The sequence below is a fragment of the Punica granatum genome, chromosome 8, assembly GCF_007655135.1.
Source record: "Punica granatum isolate Tunisia-2019 chromosome 8, ASM765513v2, whole genome shotgun sequence".
Lineage (NCBI taxonomy): Eukaryota > Viridiplantae > Streptophyta > Magnoliopsida > Myrtales > Lythraceae > Punica > Punica granatum.
In genome coordinates, this window is record NC_045134.1 from 19,044,592 (window position 1) to 19,067,238 (window position 22,647).

Below are 22,647 nucleotides of genomic sequence, written 5' to 3' on the forward strand. Positions count from 1 at the left end.
ACCCCACTATTATCAACATAGATCCAACCCCGGAGTCGCCACTATTCCGATTAAAGACCAATAAATCACTTATGATTTCTCTAAGGGTTCAGAATACTGAACCTCATGTCTTAATGAATCTTTTAAAGTCGGTCTTTGAATTAAATGTCCAATTTCAGAGGCCATGTTACGATCCCAAGGCTCACAAGCCAAGTTCTAGCCTGAACTCAGTATACTATCCTTGAGTCTACTATTTAACTTTCCATTTTTAACTGAAGTCCAATTGTTCCTCTATGCCTCAAACCCATGTAGATCCACCATGTAACCTTTAAGATAAATAAATGCGCCGAAAGGACTAGGATCTGCTCAATGGGCCTGGAATGGGCCGAGTGAGTTGGGGAGGTTCCCATGAGCCAAGTGGGCTGGACAAGGCCTAATGGGTCAAGTGGGTAGGTGAGAGCTCTAAGGGTCAAAATGGGCTGAAGAAAAGCTCAATGGGCTTGGGTTACTATCTTAGAAAAATCTGAATTTAGTTTTTTCATTATAAGGAATACTAATGGGTTTAGTTCAATGAAATAGACTAATGAGCTTATGTGGGCGACGTCGAATATTCTGTCGATGAGGACGATGGACAATAACTGGACGACAGCGAGCTACCGATGGATGGCATCAACGACAATTGACCGGTTGATGAATAATAATCATAAAAATTTAACGACATAAAACGCCCGTCAATGGCGACGATGAATAACCGTAGTTGTTCGTGTCGATGTTAGTACTACTTTGGTGGGGTCCCACTAGGCGTGCCAAAAGTTATTTCGCATAGAATCAAGCAATCCCACTTTCGGCACACATGCTTGGCAGATCTCTTACGAGATTAGGGTATTGCATTTGGGAGTGCTTGCTCTTGGATTCGGTAACTGCATCAAATATCAGCTGGCTCAGAAGAACCCAAGATTTGACAAGAACTTCCTCAATTTCTTTGCTCTCCTTTCACATGCTAGAAGTCTCGCTATCAGAAAGTACTTGCTTAAGGTAATAACCAAAATAGAAATGAACTGCACTAATGTCATCTAAGTGAACGTCTTTGTGTAATAGCTGTGACACTTCATGGATGCCTTCATATTACATGCTCTTCACTTTATCCCTAGTATTGGTCTCAAGAAGAGTCACCTGAGAAGTTTCCCAGTAAATACTTAAATTTACAAAGCCTCGATGTAGAAATAGACTTTGGCTGTGTGAAGGAGATCTCATCGGCCCTCTACCTCTTGAGAAGTTTCCCGAATCTCAAAGAAGTGCAAATTTCCGAGAGTCTATATGCCCTAAGAATTTCATCATACTATTAACCCAAAAGATCTGCTTTCTTTCATATGTGAGAGAGGAAGAAATATAAGTGAGGTTGCCTTACATATTGCACCCCAATTGATTCTTATTTTTTCAAGATCAGCGGGACTAAGATAGAAAATATATATGACTATAGGTGACACTCTTAATATATTTGAAAATTGAGTGGGGTCAAGTGACCCCACTATTATCAACATAGATCCACCCCCGGAGTCACCACTATTCTGATTTAAGGCCAATACACCACTTATGATTTCTCTGAGGGTTCGGGATACCGAATTTCATATCTTAATGAATCTTTTAAAGTCAGTCTTTGAATCAAATATTCGATTTCAGAGGCCAAGATACGATCCTAAAGCTCACAAGCCAAGTTCTCGCCAGAACTCAGAATACTATCCTTGAGTCTACTATTTAACTTGCCATTTTTAACTGAAGTCCAATTGTTCATCTATGCCTCAAATCCACGCAGATCCACCATGCAGCCTTTAAGATAAATAAATGCGCCGAAAGGATGAAGATCTGCTAAATGGGCCTGGAATGGGCCGACTGAGTTGGGGAGGTTCCCATGACCAAGTGGGTTGGACACGGCCCAATGGGTCAAGTGGGTCGGCGAGAGCCATAAGGGTCAAAATGGGCCGAAGAAAAGCTCAATGGGTCGAGTGGACCTAAACCCAAATGGGCTTATGGCCCAAAAGAAATGAAATGGGTCTAGGCTCCTATCTTAGAAAAAGCTGAGTTTATTTTTTTAGATTATAAGACTAATAGGTCTAGTTCAATAAAATATAAATCCTAATAATTAATAAATTGAAAAACACGAATAACCTCACGAAGAGTTTCGAGCCTGGAACTTTTTTTTTTTAGAATGAACCTGTGACATTTTGATTGCTAAGTAAAAATGTCAAATAATTTAATCTGAATTCATTTTAGACCCATCTATTTTACTCCATTTTTCATTTTTTTATTTTAATGATTATTTGGCTTAATTAATTAGGTCAAGTGACTTATTTATAAGCCATGTATTCCAAGTTAAAAATTTAGGAGAATAAATCGAAGTCCCAACCTCAAGGCCTAGAAGAGCATTATTTATAAGCCATGTGTTACAATGGACCTGCTTCTGCGGTCCTCAAGATTATCAATCATTTTGAGTTGCATCTATGCGTGCATGGTCCTCTGCGGTCATTTTGTTTGAGTTGAATCTGTGAGTCAAGTAACGTTAGTGTATGGTAGCATCCTCTGAAAAACAAGAGAGAAAATTAATGGGGGCAGGGCAATAAGTTGGGGGATCTTGAGAGTTTAGCTTCGCAGCGGCGGTTTCCTTTGGAAATGAGAGGATAGATAAGAATCGGAGTTGGATCAACGTTGCCGTTTGAGCAGCAGTGAGCAAGGGTTTTCTTGATTTTTCTCCACGCTGATCACTCTCATAGGCCAGTCTGATGCAAGCATATCTATGAGAAGAACATCTAATCTCGCAGGGATGATGTACGCTAGCTCTGCAGAACAGACATCCTCCTCACGTTTCTATAGAACCTTCTTTGAGTCTGTCATAGATTGCAACAGCAGCATTTGTGGCTGGAGATTCAGATTTACTGTGGTTGATAATAGTCTGTGCCGTTTACTTATCCTTTTCCTCTGCAGGTTCAAGTCTAAACTGCTCAGGAACATTTTGTAATGATCAAAGGTGCAAAAGAGGATCACGATGACCTCTCAGGTGGAGGAAGAATCAGACAGACTAAGTCAATTGCCAGGGCACGTGGAAGAACTGATTCTATCACGCTTATCGATCAGCGAGGCTGTGAGAAACAGTGTCTTGTTCAGCAGCTGGAGGTACAAGTGGACCGCACTTCTCGAGCTCGTATTCGATGATGACTGCATGCCTTCTTCCTTTGATGACGAGTCATCAGCTCCTTCCCTTGATGACGAGTCATCAGGGTTGGCAAATGCGATCAATCATGTCCTACTGTTTCACACGGGCCCAATATGCAAGTTCAGTCAGGGTCTCTCACCACTGTTTTTCACCTGTTCGGGAGGTCCCTCGATGGATTTCTTATCTGTCAAGGTTTAAAGTTAATGATTTGTAAGCAAAAATTTAGTTAATGTTGTCTGCTTCATAATTGACATTTCCTTTTGTTTGTTCCTAGTGTTGGTATGCTTTTAAGGCACTTGGGATATTGCCCAATCTACGATTACAGGGCCTCAATGTAGAAATAGACTTTGGCAGTGTTGAGGAGATTTCAACTGCTCTCTACCTCATGACACGGTTCCCGAATCTCGAGGAAGTGCGATTTTCTGTAAGTCTATATGCCTTAAGAATTCATGATACTGTTCTTGATGAATATGTTCTGTTGCTACCACTCTTTCACACATCATATGACTTGGAGTTTACTTTATGAACTCTGTGTAGGCTCAAGTTGGGGGACCAGAAACCGTGGATACAATGAGCAACTTCTGGGAATGTAACCGTTTGCCAATGTCACAGCTGAAGTTTGCACCATTTACTGGGATTCAGGGCACTATGTTAGAGATGGGTTTCATGAAGTTCCTACTTTTGCAATCCCATATGCTGCCAAGGATGGAAATTAGAGTTGTAGGTGACGGTGGAGGCCCCAGCTGGAGACACACTTCTTGGCATTTGAGCGAGCCTCACCTCTAGCCAAGGTCGTGTATTTGGGCGATCGCAGCCCTTATATTTCTGCTTTTTGGGATCCTTATTTGTCCCCGAACAGATTACTTTTGTGTTAATATATCAGTGACTAGTCTGTTTCTCATTAATAATGGGAGCTCCATGGATTTGTTAACTATGAAGATGCGGGAAATTAGGATCACGACTTGTTCAGTGGAAGCTGTAAGTCGGGCATGGACATGATTAACCAGTGAATGTTGGTTTCATTCTGATGGCATTGACATCACCACACCATTCCCAATGGTGTTAAAATCCTGAATGTTGGAGATTCATCAGAGGACATTTACTTCAAAGATACAAGTACAAATTGTTTGGCTCTTGTACAGGAAAGTTTCCCGATCAACATATATACTTGGATTCTTTCACGAAATGACTCGTGTTCGAACTCTCAAGCTCCGGAAATACCAGAGGAAGGTTAAACTCAACTCTCTAAATTGATGCGTGGAAGAGACTTATCATAGGATCCATCGAGCAAATGCCAAGGCCTCTCGTTTCTTGTCATCAACTTCTTGTTCACATCGTGAAGCTTCTCGTCTTTGGAAGGGGAGCTCCATTACATACCATAATATGGAACCTTCGATAGCTGATGAACTACCAGCATACCACCACTTGTTCAGGAACTGGTCCGTGCAACTACCCTTGATGTAATCCTATCTGAAGTCCCCAGTGAAGAACAAATAAGGCCGGGTTTCTTTGCCAATATTTCCATGAAGAAATTGGACCAAACTAGATGGAATCTCGAAGGCGAAGAAGAAAAATGGTGCCAGTTCGAGATCAGAAGCTTCGCCACGAGTGCAAACAGTGAAGCGAACCCAGTGATTATGAACAGGCCACCGAAGCTGTACACGCTGAGGCTAAGGTCCGTGGAGATTCTTGCATCTTGGTCCGTCATCATGTCTTGGGATGATGAAGTCTGCAGGCTAAGAAAGTTCTTCCTTTCGATGGCATCCATCTTAGCTTTGTCTTGGGTGACCTTCAACACTGCCCTTGAGACATAGGAAACCAGCGGAGACCTCATAGGGAAGGCCTAAATTAAGAAAAGGGCATGTAAAAAGTTCGTAAAGGATGATTTTGGTGCATAGGATCGGATTATTTCTTGTTTGCAGAAAGTGTAGTGGGTTAATTTCATGGAAATGCAAGAAAGAAAAAGTGTTTCCAAGATATATATATATATATATATATATATATATTGGAACTCAATAAATTATATGTTGGTTTTATTGGAATTAGAGGTAAATAGTGCGTACTGCATAGAGATAGAGAAGTAGAACTCACGAAGGCAAACCCATCCGTCTTGTAGGTCGGTCCGACTATGGTGTACTTGTCGCAGTATTTGGCAAGGAAAAGTTTGAGGTAGGGAGTCTCATCGAAGATCGCATCAACCCCACCGTTGCCACTTCCTTTCATCAGTGCTTCGTGGTACTTCTCCGGCGAGCTGTAAGGAAGCAGCCTTGACTCGTCAAAGTTCATCTCTCGTATTAGAAGCTCCTTCACAAACGAGTTCTTCTGGTATCCAACATAGTGTCGGTTCCTCACAAGGTCATGCACGTCAGCGAACTTAGGTTGTAGCCGCTGTACGGTCAAGAATGAGGCCAAGCTTGCTGTGTAACTCTGTGTTATGATCAGCACGACAAACACCCATATCACCAGCACCAGTCTTGTCAAGTTACTCATTATCCTCTCCCCTGTTAATTGATAATAATTTATTTTTCAATCATGTTCTGTGATATTTAAGGCATAAATATGAAGAAGCGGGATTGATTATTGCAGGGGCAAGTCAACAATATGAAACCAAGAGGTATTGGGCATAATCTTCACTATTGAGATTTACAATGCCACTTTATTTTGCTTTTCCCATTCTTCTACTAGCCATGGTATTGGGTTTTCCTTATAACCGAAAAAGAGTAATATATGTGGCCCTACTCAGATGGCAAATTCTTCAATGATGGAAAGTCTATTAATTACTATCAGATTTTCTTTTTTTTTTTCTTTTGGGTGAATTTTTGTTTTTTGGGTGAATATATACTATCAGATATTCTATCAACTATGGTGGGCAAAAATGAGCGTAAGTTCTACGTACGAAAGCTCTAGCAGATACATAAGTGATTAGAGGTAGAAATTAGAGAGATTCACCCACGATGGGCAAAAACGAGCGTGGAGAAGGAAAACCAGAGACTGAGGCTGAATTGTTCGCTTGGGGACCCATTGAAGTCCTCGTTCTTCTGGCGCTCGAGGATCCCCATGACGAAGCCCGTGAATACAAAAGCCAGGCCAGTCGTTAACCAAAGGTTCCACTTGAGCGGCTTTAGGAAGATCCACATGTTCCTTCGCTCGTCATCTTTCATTGCCACCAACATCGACACGCCTGATTCTGAGTAGGGCAAAGCAAAGTCTACATAGTTGGACCGGTTTGCAATGATGGTCATATCTGCTACCACTGCATCAACTACCTGCAAATAACAGTACTTCGACAATAATCATCATAAATTAAATTATTAACAAAAGAAACAACCATGAGATTGATAAATTCGGGCCCCCGATAGTATATCATATTCATACTCCCAGTGTGATCTGGTAGAGCAAATCATCATAAGATCCAGCACTTTGGCGACTCGCGTTCATGAACGGCTTGAACTCGTATGGAAGAGCGAAGGGCAATTCTTTCAACACCTCAAGAAACACATCATAAGAGAACCCAGAATTGGTTGGAACATCGGTTCATGGGTCCCAAACAATCTTGAAGAACTCATTGAACCCGTTGGTGACTGGGACCCCGATCTTCATCTTCTTCCCTGTCACTGTGGGAATCACCCAACCCTTGGGCTGCTGTCGTGTTCCCCCGAGCCATATGGGTGGCATCAGGTTATCCTTGGAAGTTCGACACCCTTTTTCTTTTTTGGTGAAGTTACTTCCATTGGACTTGGTTCGCTGTAATGTAATAAACATGGAATGTAATATGAATTATGACCTGTTTGGTTACATAGAACATATTTCAATTTTTCTTGTAGGTTACCAAGGAGTAAGTTTGATTTCGTTTTTATTAAATAAAACAGGGAAGAGATAAAAATATGAAGGCAACTTATAATTGGAGTTAAGTGCAATAGCTTTCTCTTTCGACCCCGAAATAAGATTTTGGACTTGATTATTATCAGTCAGCATTGGGAGTCAAAAAATAGGCCCAAATCCAAATAAGGAGAAAATTTTGAATGATCCTACCTCATAATGATGTGGTGAGGAAGAACCAATAAGATTGCTTCAATTAAGAAGACTTCCACAATTAATCGAGTGATTAGCACTTATTATTTAATTTATTGCAATTTAACTGGTTCTTCTTCATGGCATGTGGCGAGATAGGATCACCTAATAATCTCTCTCAAATAAGCCACCCTAGAAATTTATAATAATATAAGAGCCAGATTTCTCGCGTCCATGTAGGATCACATGTTGTCATGCCCAGGGTTTGAGTGTCGCGGGAGAATAGGAATTAAAGAGATACAAGAGTTTCACTATTAAGAACCAGATTCAGAAACGCTTGGACTTATGTCCATAATGATAACAAATGTGTCTTTATTAAAAATAATGAGAAAGGGGGGAAATTTTGAAATGGTTCTTTTTGGGTGCAAAGAAATGTTGATTTCAGAATTGGGGAAAGTCCCGACTGTAAGACCATCAATAAAGATGATCACCGGAGAAAAAAAAGAAAAAGAACCTAAAAGAAGATACCTTACTGCAGAGCCCGTGTTTAGGGGTCCAATACCCTATGACCCATTCATTGTGCCCAACCACATTGAAGACTTCGAACTTAGAAGGACAGAGCTGACCGTTCACCAGCTGGAATCGTCCCGTAAGTCCATTGACTGTGGAGTTTCGTATCCATCGGAGAATCTCTGGGTCCATCTCTGAGACTCCTAGGGCAGAAAGGTTCAGTCTGGTTCTCGGGTTTGGCCTCATCCTCCTTCGGTTTTGAGACGTGGAGGAATTCCACCACGCCATCTCAACAGCATTGGCTAATGCGGAAACGGTATCATACCCCCATAAGGCGAAGAGATTCAACTTCCTAGTCCCTGAAAATCATTTGCAGGGGCAAACAACGTCATTGAGGAGATGACTATATATTTGTTATGGTCAAAGTCCTGATAAAACGAGTTAATTAGGCAACTAGGTCCGTTGAAAATCAGCATCTACATGTACGAGGAAATGTCTTTAATTTTCACGTGTTTATATGGGCTAAACTCATTTCCAATCTAAATACTCGAACTATTAGATACTGGAACCTGGAGCTGAAGCCTCATACATAACAAGTTATTGTGGAGAAAGTGTACTGATGGATGATCTCACTGATTAAGTATTTCTTCTTGAAGCGTTCCAGTCGCTTCGACATTGGGAGGTGAGGCCTCACCCCTATCACCCCTTGCATGGACTCTTTCGCTCTATACCCGACTGGGTCGAGCAAAGATGTCAACCCATCAGTCGCAATCCACACAGTCTCATCATTCAACATCCCTGCCTTATTTGCCTACAAGAATAGCCGAGACCCGAGTGAAGTAGTCGTGTGAACCAGGAAAACCCTTGTCTGCATTGTCATCAGCTTTACGAGCTCATTTAGTATATCAATGTCATGGGCTGATGGATGGATCACACTTCTATAAGGTACCTGAGACAAACCACGTATATTAACATCTCGATCATAAATATGCGTACATGTATCCAGGTGCAACATAATTTTGCACCAGAGAAACCGATATCTGCAAATTACCCGGGTGTCTATTTCTTGAAAGGCATCAGTGATGTATGGAATCAGGCCGTTGCCATAGTCGGTGTCCTCGTAGACAGGAACAACCTCTTTCCAACCAAAGGTTTGAACGACTGTAGCGATGCCTTCACTTGGACACTATCATCGTATGTAGTTCGAACAAAGTAGCTGTTCTGGGTCGGGGAAAGGGAAGGACTCGTGGCCGAGAATGATATGATAGGAACCTGGGCTCTAGCTCCAAGATCAATGACGAATTTGGCCTGCGAGGACCATTCTGGTCCAATTATGGCATGCACTTCTTCGTTTTCCATCAAATCCAAGGTTGTATACATATCGTGTAACAAGAGAGATTGCAACTTGTCAGATGTTGAAAAGTTTGCCCTAATATGACAATTTATTTCGCTTTCATTTATTAAGAAGGTTCTTTCCAAAACCGTGGGAAATTAAGAAGTAAAGATTTTGCTCGATTGCGACCTCATTTTGTGACTTGCCACGCAAATTGGTCAATAAGTGTTCGGAATCTGAATGTTCAATTTGATATAGTAAAATAAACTTGAATAAACCAATGTGAGTTTACTTAAACGATTCGATACTTTTTCCTCTTAAATAAGGTTTCGAGTTCGAGTTATGTATATGAAAAAAATCTACGCTGGGAGAGCTATACCCCTTAGTTAGCCGACCTGGCTTTACTGGATTAATTGAGATCAAATTAGGCTTTCGGATACCGGAGTGTACACCGAAAAAATAAACCTTGAATAAAAGGTGAGGATTTAATATCAGTTAATAAACTAAGGATAACTCGTGATCTCATATGAAAAAAATGTACGAAGATCTTGTGGCAATAATGTTAGTGACTTATTAGGAAATAGAGATTATTAAGATTAGAAATAATTCAGATTTAGAGTAATTTACAACAATTACTTTGGGTCATTGATAAGAGAGATCAAAGAAAAAACCATTTGTGGACAGCATATTACGACATTATACAACACTTACCTGCGGAAGCGGCAGCAACGACATCTTTATGGGAATCCCTGTAGCAAAGAGACAACCTCGTACGGTAGCTTGCATGCTCATCATAAAAATCGGACAGCCCCATGTCAATATAGGTCCCCACTATAGAGTTCTTGTCTATCATGACACCCACTTTTACCATTTCTCTCTCCGCTGCGCCAACATGAAGTTCGTCGGAACTACAAAAAAGCAAGACGTAGAAGCAAATTGCAAGAACTTATAGCTCCAACCGCCTATCGTCCCCATCGGTCGATCGGGTGAAAAGAGCTGGCTAGATAAGCAGTTTCGTATTTTTATCGAAATGTATCTATTTGTAGGCCCCGGCTCCAAGGAGGTTTGAAATGAAATTTTTAGGAAGTTAGCTTCATAAGTAACTCGGTCAACTAAGCCATGGCTTGACTGACCATTATTTCGTTGACTTTGCTGAGTGATTTCACCATCACTTTACTCCTTCCCTGTCGGCATTCGGTCCCCAGTTAAGTCATGTTGGAAAGACTGCTAATATTATTTGCTTAAGAATTACGGCAGACCATTTGACATTCTAACGTTCAAAGGACCGGTGGAATTTCTTTGAAAGACCGGCATTTCCAATTTTTTTTCTTTTTCTGGGGAGGTGTGAAAGTTTAATGGTTTGACTCATCCAAAATTAAGTTAGACTAGCCCACTAAAAAACTCTTCCCGCATAGATATTTTGCGTTAATGTCGAATTGGAGATTTTATTTGATTTTATTTTAGGAGAATAAACGCCAAATTCATGTTTTTTTTTCTCTTGTCTTTCTATAAAGTGGTTTTTTTTTCAGGTGAAAGTCCACTGCACTTTCTGTCAAGAAGGCCACGGAAAATTGGAACCCAGTAGCCGGGTCATCTATCATGGACCAAGTTTACGTGTCCCGTTGGGCAATGTACTTACACATAGGATAATCTTAGCTTTCACCACGTACAAATATTACCGAAATTTCTATACAAGGGACGTGCTCATGAGCCATTATCTCCTCTTTTTATATCCGTAAATCTTCAAATTCTATATTATAGTTTGTTGATAGTTGAATATCCACTTGGGTATTAGTCCATGTTAGGACTCGAATAGGATGGGAGTCGCCCACGGGCAGATTCAAGACCCCTAATTTAATGGGTGCGGACAACGACTCTCTTATGATTTATAAAAAAATAAAAATAATATAATATTTAACAACAACACCAAAATAAAGTAAATAAGATAACCGAAACCATCAAAATAATTAATAGGGGTTTCTTAAACGTATTGAGAGAGAAACTGACTTTTTTTGTGACAAAGAGGGAGAGATGGGTGAGAATGGGGAAAAAGTTTGACTTGGGGGAGAAGACAAAAAGTTGGGGGCAATACAGGGTGATGAGTGATAACCTTTCGAAGTTGACCCAAAAGATTTGCTTTCTTTCATATATGAGAGAGGAAGGAATATAAGTGAGGTTGCCTTACATATTGCACCCCAATTGTTTCTTATTTTTTCAAGAACAGCAGGACTAAGATAGAAAATATATAACTATAGGTGACACTCTTAATATATTTGAAAATTGAGTGGGGTCAAGTGACCCTGCTATTATCAACATAGATCCACCCCCGGAGTCGCCACTATGCCGATTAAAGGTCAGTAAACCACTTATGATTTCTCTAAGGGTTCCGAATACCGAACCTCATGTCTTAGTGAATCTTTTAAAGTCGGTCTTTGGATAAAATGTCCGATTTCAAAGGCCATGTTACAATCCCGAGGCTCACAAGTCAAGTTCTAGCCTGAACTCGGTATACTATCCTTGAGTCTACTATTTAACTTGCCATTTTTAACTGAAGTCCAATTGTTCCTCTATGCCTCAAACCCACGTAGATCCACCATGCAACCTTTAAGATAAACAAATGCACCGAAAGGACTAAGATCTGCTAAGTGGGCCTGGAATGGGCCGAGTGAGTTGGGGAGGTTCCCATGGGCCAAAAGGGCTGGACAAGGCCCAATGGGTCAAGTGGGTCGGTGAGACCCTAAGGGTCAAAATGGGCCAAAGAAAAGCTCAATGGGCTGAGTGGACCAAAACTTAACGGGCTTATGGTCCAAAACAAATGAAATGGGTCTGGGTTACTATCTTAGAAAAATCTGAGTTTATTTTTTTCAATTATAAGGAACACTAATGGGCCTAGTTCAATGGAATAGACTAATGGGCTTATGTGGGCGATGTGGAATGGTCCGTCGATGAGGACGACGAACAATAACTGGATGGCATCAATGGCGATTGACCGAAGGATGAATAATAATCATAAAAATTTGACGGCATGAATCGCTCATCGATAGCTACGATGAATAACCGTAGTTGTTCGTGTCGATGTTAGCACTACTTCGGTGGGATCCCACTAGGCGTGCCAAAAGTTGTTTCGCATAGAATCAAGCAATCACACTTTCTGCACACGCGCTTGGCGGATCTCTTACGAGATTAGGGTATTGCATTTGGAGTGCTTGCTCTTGGATTCGGTAACTGCATCAAATATCAGGAGGCTCAGAAGAACCAAAGATTTGACAAGAACTTCCTCAATTTCTTTGCTCTTCTATCACAATGCTAGAAGTCTCGCTGTCAGAAAGTTCTTGCTTAAGGTCATAACCGAAATAGAAATGGACTGCACTAATGTCATCTAAGTGAACATCGTAGTGTAATAGCTGTGACACTTCATGGATGCCTTTATATTACATGCTCTTTGCTTTGGTCTCAAGAAGAGTCGCCTGAGAAGTTTCCGGGTGAATACCTTAATTTACAAAGCCTCGATGTAGAAATAGACTTTGGCCAGGTGAAGGAGATTTCATCGGCCCTCTGCCTCTTGAGAAGTTTCCCGAATCTCAAAGAACTGCGATTTTCCACAAGTCTATATGCCCTAAGAAATTCATCATACTATTTCCAATGAGTGTTTTCATGATGCTGCTTTCATACTATTCTCCAATTTCGCTTGTGCCGTCACATCATATTTATATAACATCATATGTCTTAGACTTAATTTGCTCGTGAACTCTACATAGGCTCAACCTGGGGGACAAGAAACCCGTAGGCATTATTAACCGATGAAGGCAAATTCCTCCTTAGGAAAATGTTCAATACTGACGGCATTGGCATCAACATTCCTCAATGGGGATGCACTGAATTTTTACATGTTCATGGTTGGCAGTTCATCAAAGGAAGTACGCCAACTTCAAAATTACAATCACGTTTTTGTTTGGTTTCTGTATATGGCCGAGAATTTTAGACTCCATCATCCGATATCAGTTTGGTTGGTAAAATGGTCTGTCAGAACCAAAGGTAGTTAGGTACACCTGGAGGATGATGATGATAAAATATAATGGATCTGTATCTCGCAGGTTTTAAGCTATATATTGCTCGATACAAAATGATTATCAGTCCCGAACGAGTGCAGCCAGAGTTAGCCTACACAATGAAGAAGAAATTACCCTCCTCAATATATAATCGATGATAAGTGATGAAGGTGAAAGTGAAACATTCTACTACATCTGGTTAAAGCTCAACTACTGACAGGATCTTATTAGTCGGATCAGTTTAGAGAAGGGAAATGCATCCAATTGCTTTGTAAAATTGGTGAAATTGTTTCGTAATATATGCTTAAATATCCAATTGCTGCCTATACCACAAGAAGGGATATGTAATCACATAGTTCCAAGCTGATGCTAAACAGAATCTTCATTATGGAGCAGAATCATTTATATGGCGAACGGAGTCATTACACATACATTCTATGCCTAATAAGTAAATCAAACTGTCGCACAGCCTCTAAATACAGTGACGAGAGACTAGGATGACCGCTTCCCACCCTTTTGCTTCCTCTGCTTGAGTTTCAACTTCACTTTGACACCATTCTCGATGATTGCCTGAACAACGATCCCGAGCTTCCCCTCCAACAACTCCCCTCTCCTTGGAGTGTACACCACGTCGTATATGTCGTCAGCCAAAGCCCTCTGAGCCAGTACTTCCCCAACAGCCTGACATGCCCTGGCATTCCTTGTTGAAGTGAGGTCGAACTTCATGTCCTTAGAGATTGAATGAGCCACGACCACAACCTTACTCGTCACCCTGTGGACAATGCAGGCACGCACCGAGGCCTTTGAAATAAAAATGTCCAAGCAAAATGGCTCGTGGTAAGGTCCAGTAACTTCATTGAAGGTCGGGACCCGCAACTTCCTCTTCTCCTCTTCCTTTGAACTGCCCATCTCGTAGGATCCATCGAGCAAATGCCAAGGCCTATCGTCCCTTGTTGTCAACTTCTTCACATTGTGAAGCTTTTCAACTTTGGAAGGGGAGTTTCGGATGGGATCCTCCTTTTCGTTGACCCCCTTGGGGTCTTCTTTATGCTTCGGGGACTTCTTCCTGTGGAAGTCGAATTTGTACTCCTCAAACTCCTTAGATGCCCTGTCAAGTTTGTAGAAGAGGCTCCCACGGATTCTCATATTGTCAATCTCGTCAAAGTCAAGATCAGGGCCACCACCCCCTTCATTAGATAATGTCTCATTATGTCCTGCTGGCTCCTCTACTGACTCGATGAAATTTCCTCCATCTGAATTCCCAGTAGTATTTCCATGCCATGCTTGAGACAACCCTGCAGAGACCCGCCAAGCCTCAGCATCCACAACTTCAATTGAGTAACAACCCGACGGAGGCTCGGTGCCCTGAAAGAACGGAGAAAGGTTCAGGTGCGTCCCTGCAAAAGACCAATTACCCTTCCTTGGTCCATCACAGGGCGACCCGGGTTCCGATTTTCCGATTCCCTCATTGAGAGAGACCGAGGCCCTCGAACAGAATCTCCGACCAAGCCAAGATTCTAGCATGCCCGCAAGCAGAATGACTCTTCTTGGGCAATATAACGCCATGTTATGCCTCTAGGTTATCAAAGATAGTTTAGTTGAGCCACTGCCACAGCAACATCTCAAGTGGTTTTTCATTGGAGCAAACCATCGAACGGTTGGTCTGCAGGAGGGGATGATTGGGTTCCAAGCGAGCTGCAGGTAGAGGTTCCATTTTCTTCTTCTTCTTAAGCATACACAGGCCGATCGAATTAAAAACTCAACTTCCCCAAATCGCGAGACTCATAGCACTCAAAGTAGAGACGTCCATGGCTCGAATTGTGATTTGCAGAGCGCCTGCGGGGAAGAGCTGAGCAGAAGCGATGAGGACGAGGGAACGTTGTAACGGCAGGGTGAAGTGAACAGCTTCTTCGAAGAATTCTACCAGTACCCCTATACTTTTGTCTGTTTGATACTGGTCCCTGTAATTTTTAAAATTTAACATTAAGCCCTCTAACTTTGAGAAACATGGAAAGGTGCCCCACCGTTAGCAGTACGTTGCCGTTACCGCCTATAACTAAAACCATGTTCAGGCGCAACTCATCGTCACTGTTTAGATAAACTTTTGTTAAGGAGTATGGAGGGGAAGAGGTGTTATGCTAAGAGAGCTTAAGGAAGTTTAAAGAGGGCGATGAGTTGAAAGTGTTTGAAAGAGTTTCAAAAGTCTCATTTTGATATTTTGTTAAAGGGTACTAAAGCTTTTAGAAGTGTTTTCATAATTTGACAACCTTATTTGGTTGATATTTTTATAAAATTTAGAGGGTTCTCCTTGATTTGTAAAAAAAAAAAATTAAAAACTCCCAAAGCTTCAAAATTTGAAGTTCAAAAAATGGGCTGTGAGTTTTGAACACCTAGAAAATTTGGAGTTAAAAAAATGGATTCAAATCACGCATTGGACATCATGTAGGACAATACTTTATATTGGATTACTTGCACGGCCTGTGGCTGGACACACCTGTTCCGTGAGCTTGCAGGATATTTACGTGAACCGTGAAATTAGTCAGGCGAACTCCGAACACCCTGCATTATTAAAAAAAATCTAAATTTTTCACATTTTCAAATTTTGCCCCATCTTGTCCCTCCCCTTTCTCTCCTACTTAGCTTACAACTCACTCAGGCCCGTTTTTCGTACGTCCTTCTGCCTCAGAACCTCGGGCTTCCACTTGGACAAGAGGCACTTATCATCGATAGGGTTGAAACGATATGAACAATTGAGCGTGGCTGAAATCAGGGATAGACAAACCCTTGCTTCAGGGTCGGGAATTCCCCCTGCTGATATTGTAAAATTCAATTAATTAAGCATGCAAAAATTTAAAATTACAAGTTTTGCCCCAAAAATGGTCCATAAACCCCCCGTAAATTCTTCTACTATTTATTTTGACCCAATAATCTGCTTCTCTTATAAGTTTAAGAAAGTTAAAAGTTGTTGACGTATTCCTACTTAATTGAGAACAAATTGACTTTTATTTTTATCTAGCCTGTGCCCTTAGGGAAGAGGATAACCAATCATTGATTGTCATATATATCTCAATCCATATTATTACAGTAAAGCATATATAATAGTTGTGTACTTAATTTTCACGTTCAACACACGCATGCATCAGCTAGTTTAATTGAAGATGCTCATCAAAAATCGCCCCAATTGCCCCAGCTTTATTAGTGGTAATACGAAAGGTCACGCAATAAAAGCCGTTCTTTATATCCTACACTAGTTTATTGGGCCCGTCCATTGCACGGATTTTATATATAAAATTTTATTATGATAGTTTAAATATGAAAACAATAATATAGTTTATATTAACATGCAACAATTTTTTTTTGTAACATATAGGTTTTAATGCTGAAAAATTCGGACTTGTAATGAAATAATATATATCAAAGATACATCAAAAGTTCTTAATTAAAGTTATTAAGTAAAGAATTCATTAAATATATAAATCATTTCACTTATCAAACTAATTTGTAATAAAATTAATCCAAATTTTGATCACTTTAATTTATAGTTTATATTAACACCTAAAGAAATTATTTTTATATTGTATAAACTTTAATTCAATAAATTCGGACTTGTAGTGGAAGAATATATATCTAAGACATATCAAAAGTTCTTGAGTAAGAAATTCATGTAACCCATATATTTCATTCCAATTATCAATTTAATTTGTCAGAAAATTAATTCAAAATTTGAAAATAACTAGTTTTATTTTATGAAAGAATAATACTCTAAGCCAATCAAAACTTTTAAATTTCATTATTTGATTGTGCTTATTATAACTGATATTTCATATATTAAGTCTTACAAATTTGAGTAATTTTAGATAAAATGACCCAATCACTTGGGTGAGAGATATACTCTAAGGTTTTATAAGATTGGCTATAATTCTTAAAATTTATTAAATTAATTTTAAGTTTATATAGATGCTTATATTTTTTTAATAATGAATATATTTATTTATTTATTTATTTATTAACGATACAACAATAAGTGATTGAAATATCATTTCATATTTCTTTGAATATTTTATTTATATTCATATATTTTATTAATTAGAATATTAGCTATTCATTTAATTTCTATATGGTATATTAACATAGGAATTAGTAATGGTTTTACCATTTTGCCCCTATTTATTTGGGCGTTGTCAAGTTTATATATATACTAGGTCGTTGAACCCGTGGGTTGCATGGGCTTTGTCAAAAAATTCATAGTAAGAAATTAAATATGAAAATAATAATTGATATGGATTAGAGAGTTTGAATATGGTAAATTTTATATTATAGTGACAAATTTTCAATTCAAGAATTATAAGTAAGAGCCGTCTGCATATTTATTGTTTCAACCGTGTGCATATTTATTGTTTTAATTATCGATGAAATTTCTAATAAAATAATTTTAGAAAATTATGTTAAGTCCAAATCCTCAATTCTATTGTGTAAAAGAGTAGAAATTATAAAGTTTTTAAACTTTTGAACTTTATAAATTCTCTTATGCATTTTTCGTATATATTAAGTGTTCATGAATTTGAATAAATTTAATTGATTTTGAAACTTATTCCTAAAATGAAGGTCCCAAATCCTCCCATCCACTTCAGCTTTATGGCGCAATCGATTGTATAGTCTAATTAACATTTTTGTTCATCGAATGATGAACAAATTATTTATTTATCAATAATTGTAATTCAGCAATTTGAAAGTGCGTTTAATTTTTTGACCGTCGAATAATTTATAAATTGTTTATTTATTCATCTATATATATATATATATATATAAAGTTGTATCAAATGCAATAAAATAGGGTTAGAAAAGTAAATTATCAATATTATATAGGGTCATAAATGTAAATGTTTAAATTAGATTTATGGTTAAAATATTATTTATAAGAAAAAAGAAAGTAAAATTCTTGCATTAAATGCATTAAATAGTAAAAGAATTAAAAACTATTTATTAATTATTTTTAGTTATTGTTAGCAAAGAAGTATTGTATTATAATATGAATTTATAAAAATTTCTATAATTTTTTATCTATTCAACTTTATATGCTACCAAATTCTCATGCACTTTTTATATCTAAATAATATTTAGAGTTAAAAAAGTACTATAATTATATTTAATATATTTGCTGCAAATCCATATGATCAGATAATAAACGAGAATTGATACATTTATTAGTTATTAAATATTTTAGTGCAACTAATTAATTTTATTTTTTAAAAACTTTTAATCAATTTTAATTTTATTTTCAAGAAAATACTTCAAATAAAATATTTTATTACTTTTCTACCATGATAATAACTAAAAGATATTTTAGATAGTTTTCGTAAATAAGCTTTTGCTCTTATATATAATTCTAGCAATTGAGTATATGTATATATCTATAGCATCGATAATATACTAATAAAGAAGTAGTGTGTACTATATCTTAACATTTTGGTTTTTACAATTAAAAAATGAAAAATGATCTATTTTCATATTTTTATACATAATAAAAATCATTTATATGAGATTTATAAAAAGATATGAGTTACTTATGAAAACATATTTGATGCAAATTGAAAATAAAAATGTTCATAAAAGAAATCACTTGGTAAAAGAATTAATTATATTTTTCTCATAAAGGTATATTTCATTCATTATTTGAGTTTCCAAATAAGGTTATATCATAAAATAATTTATTTCAACAGCGGCAACGGCAACGGCGGCGCTAGCGGCCGCAGCAACAATAGTAGCAACAATAGCAACAATAATAATAAGAAAACTTAAAAGGACAAGAAAAATAAAAACATAAAATTGAGAAAATATAAAAAATAAAAACTAAAGGACAATTCAAAAAAAATTAAATGCAATTGAAATACAAAATATTAAAAGGTGCAAAAAACATTAATCTGGAAAGGTTAAAGAGAAAATAAAACAATATTCAGAAAAATTGGGGAAAAGAACAAGTATAGGAAGTCAAGGAAAACTTTTGTAAAAGTTCGGAGAAAAAGTGAAAAAACTGAGAAAACAACCAAAAAATAAAAGAAAAATTAGAATTTAATGTAAAATAACTTTCACCGAAACGTTTAAAAGATAAAAAAAAATGTTTAAAGCTCATGAAAAGTTAAAATTGGAAAAAGAAAAAGAAGAAAACATCAAAAGATTAAAAATATTCTCACATCTAGAGGCAAATTTTAGACAAATAAAGTAAAATGACAAAAATGGCCTCCCACATCCAGTGGACAAAGAGGAGGAGGCTTAGAGGGCGTCGGACGGAGAGTAAGGGAGAAATGAGAGGGGGAAACCAAAGAAGGTACGTAAAGTCAAAGGAGGTTCGGAGCCACCAAATAAAGTGGCATTTTTTCCCCCTAAATTTTCGTTTATTTTTTTTATTACTTATAAAATAAGTATCAAGGGTTAAAATACTGCAAAAAAAGTAAAAATTAGATCGGAGAGTGAAAAAATCTAATGCATTCAATAAAATCTGTACAGACTTCTTCTGTATACAGTAGTTAATAGAATTCATCTACCAGTAATCCCCACAAGAACACGTCCCGCTATCAAAGTGATGAAATCGACTAGCATCCCTCACCACAACTTCCCTTCCGTAAACCTTCGAAACTAACTTACAAAACGTATGACAATCGCCACAAATCCTAAGGTTCTTTGTAACCCGAATTGGACTTCCCTCCCGAGTCTCGAGCAGACCGTAGGCAATAGCAAGCCTCTCGCTGTGCCCGTATATCATCTGAACTTTCTCTTCCTCCTCCACATTGTGCATGACAAACTTGGTCTCGGGCACGTAAGCGCCTTCCCGAGCTAATTTCTCAGTGACTTCAGCCAGTTTAAGGTAGATTTTCTTAGAGTCGGGATGAGATTTGTCCCTTGCAATGAACGAATGGACTTTATTCCTGACCTCGATCCAACTGCATCCCGGGTTTTTCCTCAGCCCTCGCCCCTTCATCTGCATCCTCAGGCCCTCCACATCCTTCCATCGGCCACTCGAGGCAAAGAGATTGGACACAAGGACGTAATTCCCAGGATTTTCTGGGACTAGACGTAGGAGGTTGCGTGCTGCGATTTCTCCTAACTTTTTGTTGGAGTGAACCTGACAAGCCCCCAGTAAGGAACACCAAACTTCGGCTGTTGGTTCAATTGGCATCACTTGAATGAATTCATAGGCTTCATGTAAGCGGTTCGCACGACCAAGAAGATCAACCAAACAAGCATAATGTTCTGGCCATGGCTCCAAATGATAATCATCTTTCATCATTTCAATGAATCTCTTACCTTCATCTATAAGCCCAGAATGGCTACAAGCATACAGCATTGATAAGAAGGTGATCTCATCAGGAGTCAGCGTGCTTTCATTCTCCATCTCCCTGAATAATTCAACCGCTGCTAAGCCCCGCCCATGCATTCCATTCGCAGTTATGATTGATGTCCACAAAATGACATCTTTACTTTTAACGGAACTAAACACTCTGTAGGAACTTTTTAGGTCTCCACAGCGGCCATACATATCTACAAGAGAGCTCGCAATGGGACCTTCTAATGTGAAGCCTTTCCTTATAAGATACCCGTGAATTTCCTTCCCTTTCTTCATGACAGATAAAGCAGCAGCGGCAGAGAGAATGCTTATGAGTGTTATTGAGTCAGCATCAACTCCCTCCTCCATCATTTCGAGGAAAACAGAGAACGCTTCATTGGGGAACTCATTCTGGACATACAAAGATATCATGCCTGTCCATGATACTGTATCTTTTTCTCGAATCAATCTAAATGTTCGAGCTGCATAATTCACATTTCTGCATTCTCCATAGGAATCAACCAAAGTGTTCTGCAAAACGAGATCAATCATCACTTTCTTCAGAATGAATCCGTGAACTTCTTTCACATAGTTCATGGATTTCAATCCACTACAGGCTAGAAGAATGCTTCCAATCATCAATTCATCCACTTCCATCCCACATGTTAGCACTTCTCTGAAAATATTTATTGCATCTCTGTAACAGCTGTTCTGGGCAAAGCCTGCAATGATTGTGGTCCAAGATATCTTGTCTTTCACAGGAATCCTAACAAAAGCACGGCCCATATACTTTTCACTAGAACATTTTGCATACATATCTGTAAGAGTATTCCCGACCAGGAGGTCACAATCTAAACCTCTCCGTATGGCATAAGCATGGGCTTCTTTCCCAAGCAATAAATTCCCAATTCGGCCACATGCTGAGATAACATTTACAATGGAAACTAAATCGGGCTCGTGGCCCACTTCCTGCATATCATGGAACAACTGCAGAGCTTCATCATATAAACCATTTTGCAGAGAACCGGAAAGAACAGAATTCCATGAGATATTATCTCTATCCTCCAATTTGTTGAAAACACACAAGGCTTCACTCATCCTACTGCACCTTGCATACATGGAAATCAAGGCATTGGCCACATAAACATCAAGGTCAGAACTAGATTTCAGGACAAATGCATGGATTTCTGAACCCAACTTTTGGAATTTCGAATCTTCACATGCCTGCAGGGCTGCAACAGTTGTGTACGTATTCATCTCAAGACCAGTCTTTCTCAAGTTCCTGAAAATGTCCAATGCCTCCAAGCCTTTCCCGCTGGCAGAGTAGCCAGAAATGATCGAATTCCATGTCACGATATCCTCTTTGTCTTTCATGCTGTCGAATAATCTCCTTGCACCATCAAGGTCGTCGCACTTTGCATACATCGTAACAAGCGAATTGACCACAAAAACAACAGAGGCATACCCGAATTTAATCACTAAACCGTGAATTTCAGTTCCTGATCGGAGATCTTTAAGCGCACTGCAGGCCTTCAATGCCGAGGCAAAAGTACATGGGTCAGGAGAAAAGCCTGATTCTCGCATTTTGCTGTACAATTGCAGAGAGCCAAGTGGATCACCATTGGAGGTATAAGCTCCGATGATGGCATTCCAAGAGAAAATCGTCCTCTGAGGCATTCCAGCAAACACTTTCTCCGCGCAACGGGCACGACCGCATTTACCATACATGAACACGACCTTGGTGTTCAAGAAAACCGACGAGTCCCCATCAGGAACCGATTTAATCACATGGGCATGGATCTGTTGGCCTTGAGCCAGAGCCTTGCTCGACGCACAGATCTCAAGAATTTGCGAGTACTCGTCAACAGGGCGAAGTCCATCGCTGATGAGCTTGCTGAGGGATTTAAAAGCTTCCGCGAGGGTATCCCGGAAAGGGATTTCTCTGAGAGGAGAGATACTGAGTGGGTTCTGAGAGAGCAGAGGGGTTTTACTAACAGGAGGGACAAGAGACCTGAGGGCTCCACGCATGCGAATATAAGAGGAGGAGGATGAAGAAGAAGAAATGGAGTTCTGAGGTTTCGGTTTCGGCTTCGGACTGAATTGAGCTGACAGAATTGGCGAAATGCTGGATTTAAAGGGGACTGGGGGGCTTAGGCTTACCATCTCATAGCTATACCTGCAAGAAGAAGAAGAAGAAGAAGAAAGACAGGTCTCCAACGGTCAGGTCGTTGAAATG

At 39.1% G+C, this 22,647-nt stretch overlaps 3 protein-coding genes and 1 pseudogene across 3 annotated transcripts; 1 reads left to right on the plus strand and 3 right to left on the minus strand.

Annotated features, from left to right (window-relative positions):
• Positions 1–2,440: 2,440 nt before the first annotated feature.
• On the plus strand, positions 2,441–4,060 carry LOC116189158 (F-box/FBD/LRR-repeat protein At3g14710-like). Its single transcript, XM_031518705.1, has 3 exons — positions 2,441–3,379; positions 3,462–3,611; positions 3,725–4,060. The coding sequence occupies exons 1-3, from the start codon at positions 3,020–3,022 to the stop codon at positions 3,971–3,973; spliced, it is 759 nt and encodes a 252-aa protein (XP_031374565.1). The 5' UTR covers positions 2,441–3,019; the 3' UTR covers positions 3,974–4,060.
• A 556-nt stretch (positions 4,061–4,616) lies between these two features.
• On the minus strand, positions 4,617–9,961 carry LOC116188809 (annotated as a pseudogene).
• Positions 9,962–13,454: 3,493 nt separating this feature from the next.
• LOC116215870 lies at positions 13,455–14,994 on the minus strand. The gene has a single exon (XM_031551668.1). It carries the CDS (start codon positions 14,654–14,656, stop codon positions 13,583–13,585), a length of 1,074 nt encoding a protein of 357 aa, XP_031407528.1. The 5' UTR covers positions 14,657–14,994; the 3' UTR covers positions 13,455–13,582.
• A 4,558-nt stretch (positions 14,995–19,552) lies between these two features.
• On the minus strand, positions 19,553–22,647 carry LOC116215830 (pentatricopeptide repeat-containing protein At3g63370, chloroplastic). The gene has a single exon (XM_031551604.1). It carries the CDS (start codon positions 22,572–22,574, stop codon positions 19,629–19,631), a length of 2,946 nt encoding a protein of 981 aa, XP_031407464.1. The 5' UTR covers positions 22,575–22,647; the 3' UTR covers positions 19,553–19,628.

Coding starts and splice junctions, on each gene's coding strand:
- LOC116189158 (XM_031518705.1), top strand. CDS start 3,020: ATGACCTCTCAGGTGGAGGAAGAATCAGACAGACTAAGTCAATTGCCA. Junction 3,380..3,461: donor TGGATTTCTTATCTGTCAAG/GTTTAAAGTTAA, acceptor GTTTGTTCCTAG/TGTTGGTATGCTTTTAAGGC. Junction 3,612..3,724: donor TCGAGGAAGTGCGATTTTCT/GTAAGTCTATAT, acceptor AACTCTGTGTAG/GCTCAAGTTGGGGGACCAGA.
- LOC116215870 (XM_031551668.1), bottom strand. CDS start 14,656: ATGGCGTTATATTGCCCAAGAAGAGTCATTCTGCTTGCGGGCATGCTA.
- LOC116215830 (XM_031551604.1), bottom strand. CDS start 22,574: ATGGTAAGCCTAAGCCCCCCAGTCCCCTTTAAATCCAGCATTTCGCCA.